This window comes from Macaca nemestrina, chromosome 13 (genome assembly GCF_043159975.1).
Source record: "Macaca nemestrina isolate mMacNem1 chromosome 13, mMacNem.hap1, whole genome shotgun sequence".
In the NCBI taxonomy this organism is placed as follows: domain Eukaryota; kingdom Metazoa; phylum Chordata; class Mammalia; order Primates; family Cercopithecidae; genus Macaca; species Macaca nemestrina.
Genome location: NC_092137.1, coordinates 74,805,513 through 74,808,922, shown reverse-complemented (window position 1 = coordinate 74,808,922; position 3,410 = coordinate 74,805,513). Strand labels below are relative to the sequence as shown.

The following is a 3,410-nucleotide window of genomic DNA, read 5'->3' as shown; positions in this document are numbered from 1 at the left end:
ACGCGGGGCACGCCGGTACCTGAAGTCCTCCAGAAGTGCACGTCGGGACCAGGATTCCGGGAAGCCGACTCCTCCCCGTCCCGCGAATGCCGGGAATTGTGGTCTCCGTGGGACGCGAGTTGTGAGACGGCCCAAGGGGCCGCAGGGTATGCTGGGACCGCTAGCCCTTCCGGCGCGCCTCAAGACTTCGGGTCCTGTCACCCCGGGCGGATGCCCAAAGACTCCGCCTTCCCAGGAGCCCCTGCGGCCGGGCGCGAAGATGGCGGCGGCGACGGCTGGGCGCTCCTGAAGCAGCAGTTATGGAGCTTCCCTCAGGGCCGGGGCCGGAGCGGCTCTTTGACTCGCACCGGTAAGAGACCCGGCGGGAAGAGACCTACCCCTGCGTCCTCTCGGCCTTCGGCGCCCGACCACTTCGCCTCTCGCCCCCAGGCTCCCGGGTGACTGCTTCCTGCTGCTCGCGCTGCTGCTCTACGCGCCGGTCGGGTTCTGCCTCCTCGTCCTGCGCCTCTTTCTCGGGATTCACGTCTTCCTGGTCAGCTGCGCGCTGCCAGACAGCGTCCTTCGCAGGTTCTGACGCGGGCGTTTGGGGAGTGTCAAAGCTGGGCCTGGCCCGAGGCCACACAGTCACCACCGCCTGTGTCCCCAGGTTCGTAGTGCGGACCATGTGTGCGGTGCTGGGGCTCGTGGCCCGGCAGGAGGACTCCGGACTCCGGGATCACAGTGTCAGGGTCCTCATTTCCAACCACGTGACACCTTTCGACCACAACATAGTCAATTTGCTCACCACCTGTAGCACCGTGAGTGAGAGCGAGGCCGAGAGCGCCACGGGGCGGTTCCCTGGGGCCCAGCTGAAGGCGCCCCTGTCCCACTCGCGTTCCCCATAGAGGATACTGAGCCTTACCCCTAACCCCGATCCTCTACCCCACATGTCATTTTTTTTCATTTTCCTCAATTTTTTTCTTCTTGCTTTCTCTTCTCCTGGTTCCCAGCCTCTACTTAATAGTCCCCCCAGCTTTGTGTGCTGGTCTCGGGGCTTCATGGAGATGGATGGGCGGGGGGAGTTGGTGGAGTCACTCAAGAGATTCTGTGCTTCCACGAGGCTTCCCCCCACTCCTCTGCTGCTATTCCCTGAGGAAGAGGCCACCAATGGCCGGGAGGGGCTCCTGCGCTTCAGGTGGGTTTAGCACAGGTATCGGGTGCCAACTGGGTAGGTGGTCAAGCTTGTGGGCCCTTGAGTTTTTACAACCTTCTTCGGCCCTTAGCCCCCAACATCTCTAGTTCATTTCCTTTCTGTCCACTTTTAGTTCTTTCTCCTGAATGCCTTCTTTCTTCAATTGTGTGCTTGTAGAGTTTGACAGTTGCCTGTTTTAAGGCACCTATGATCTGCTGACTAGCCTGGCTGGATTCCCATCCTACTTTCTCCTTCCTCTTCTAGTTCCTGGCCATTTTCTATCCAAGATGTGGTACAGCCTCTTACCCTGCAAGTTCAGAGACCCCTGGTCTCTGTGGTGAGTGTGTGTTGAACAAGGAATCTCTGGGGCTTGGAGGGGAAGTTTCCCATCCCTGGCCCTGGCTTAGGCCTCACTTCATGCCCTCCCCTCAGACGGTGTCAGACGCCTCCTGGGTCTCAGAACTGCTGTGGTCACTTTTCGTCCCTTTCACGGTGTATCAAGTAAGGTATTATTAACTGCCCTCACATTTTGGTCGCTGGGGAGAGGCTCACCTCAAGGTCAAGGAATTAGTGGCCTCTGCCCTGTCCATTTGTAGATCTTTATATCAGAGTTCTACCACAGAAGCAACACAAAGTATTTACAGTATTTACTATTTTCCCACCCTCACCATGCAAAGAGTTACTAAAGCCGGGAATGGTGACAGCCTCTACCCTGGGTGCCCACAACATAGCCCTGGATTGTTTTTTTTGCAGGTGGCTTCGTCCTGTTCATCGCCAACTAGGGGAAGGGAATGAGGAGTTTGCGCTCCGTGTACAACAGGTGGTCGGGTGCACAGGCAGGGTGGAGGTGGGGTCCCTACTTAGGAGGAGAGGGAGGAAAGCTTGAGATCTTGACACTTCCAGTCTTCCAATTCTCCCTAGCTGGTGGCCAAGGAATTGGGCCAGACAGGGACACGGCTCACTCCAGCTGACAAAGCAGAACACATGAAGCGACAAAGACACCCCAGATTGCGCCCCCAGTCAGGTATGTGGTCTCTATACATTACAGCTTTGGAGTTTTTTGTTTTTCACCCTACTGTGATTCCTCCCCTTTTCCTGTGCTAGTTAGCCTCTCCTAGTTCTCTACTTACCAGAATTTCTTTTTTTTTCTTTTTCCACAGCCCAGTCTTCTTTCCCTCCCTCCCCTGGTACTTCTCCTGATGTGCAACTGGCAACTCTGGCTCAGAGAGTTAAGGAAGTTTTGCCCCATGTGCCATTGGGTGTCATCCAGAGAGACCTGGGTATGGGAAAGGGTGGCCCCACACCGGGAGATTGGGCACAGGGAGGAAAAGTGGGTTGTGAAGGAAGAAAGTGAGCAAGGAGTGGACTCCCTTCTCTTTTCTCCTCAGCCAAGACTGGCTGTGTAGACTTGACTATCACTAATCTGCTTGAGGGAGCCGTAGCTTTCATGCCTGAAGACATCACCAAGGGAACTCAGTCCCTACCCACAGCCTCTGCCCCCAAGGTGAGACCCAGGAAATGGTCAGATCCAAGTCTTGCGGTGAGTTGGGGGCAGGCTACATACTCCCTTATCCCTGACCTTTCTTTTTTGATCCTGAGACCCTAGCATAGTGCCTCTCTTGCAAAGTAGGCATTCGATGCGTGTTTAATGATGATGACTCCGCAAGCCCTCTGACATTGTGATCACCTCAGTTCCCCAGCTCTGGCCCGGTGACCCCTCAGCCAACAGCCCTAACATTTGCCAAGTCTTCCTGGGCCCGGCAGGAGAGCCTGCAGGAGCGCAAGCAAGCACTATATGAATACGCAAGAAGGTGAGGGGGTTAGAGGGCAATGAATAAGTTGGGGCAAATTGGAGAATGGAATTATGGAGCTACTATGGCAAAGCCTGAATAATGTCTCTCCCTATGTCCCACAGGAGATTCACAGAGAGACGAGCCCAGGAGGCTGACTGAGCTCAAAGGAACAGGATGGCACCCAGAGCCGCAGGACGGAGACTGGGGGCAGCCCTCACCCAACTCACAACAGGCTGGATGGGTGGGTGGTAAAAGGGAAGGATGAGGCTCCCCCAATATCACATTAAATTCATGGTTTTCATTCAAGGTGTATGTTGTCTCTCTGGGTCTCAAAAGCCCTGTGAGTGGGTTCCTTATTCCTTGGCTTGGGGGGATGGGGGTGAGAGTCTTCTTGTACATTTGAAGGGGGTAGTCAGACTGCAACTGTCTAAAATCAACTCCTCATG

The 3,410-nt window shown here is 55.4% G+C and overlaps 1 protein-coding gene across 3 annotated transcripts; it reads left to right on the top strand.

Annotated features, from left to right (window-relative positions):
- Positions 1-28: 28 nt before the first annotated feature.
- On the top strand, positions 29-3,270 carry LOC105465309 (AUP1 lipid droplet regulating VLDL assembly factor). Of its 3 annotated transcripts, none has more exons than XR_977470.3 (12): positions 30-349; positions 430-567; positions 647-797; positions 990-1,174; positions 1,436-1,508; positions 1,604-1,677; positions 1,925-1,991; positions 2,093-2,195; positions 2,332-2,451; positions 2,560-2,675; positions 2,802-2,982; positions 3,087-3,270. XR_977470.3 is itself a non-coding variant. In XM_011713715.3 (12 exons), exons 1-12 carry the CDS (start codon positions 300-302, stop codon positions 3,121-3,123), a joined length of 1,233 nt encoding a protein of 410 aa, XP_011712017.2. In that variant the 5' UTR covers positions 33-299; the 3' UTR covers positions 3,124-3,270. The 3 variants fall into 3 exon arrangements, 2 of the variants coding, with proteins under 2 accessions (XP_011712015.2, XP_011712017.2); XM_011713715.3 differs by having other exon boundaries at positions 33-349; positions 2,864-2,982; XM_011713713.2 differs by having other exon boundaries at positions 29-349; positions 430-797; positions 2,864-2,982.
- Positions 3,271-3,410: the final 140 nt, after the last annotated feature.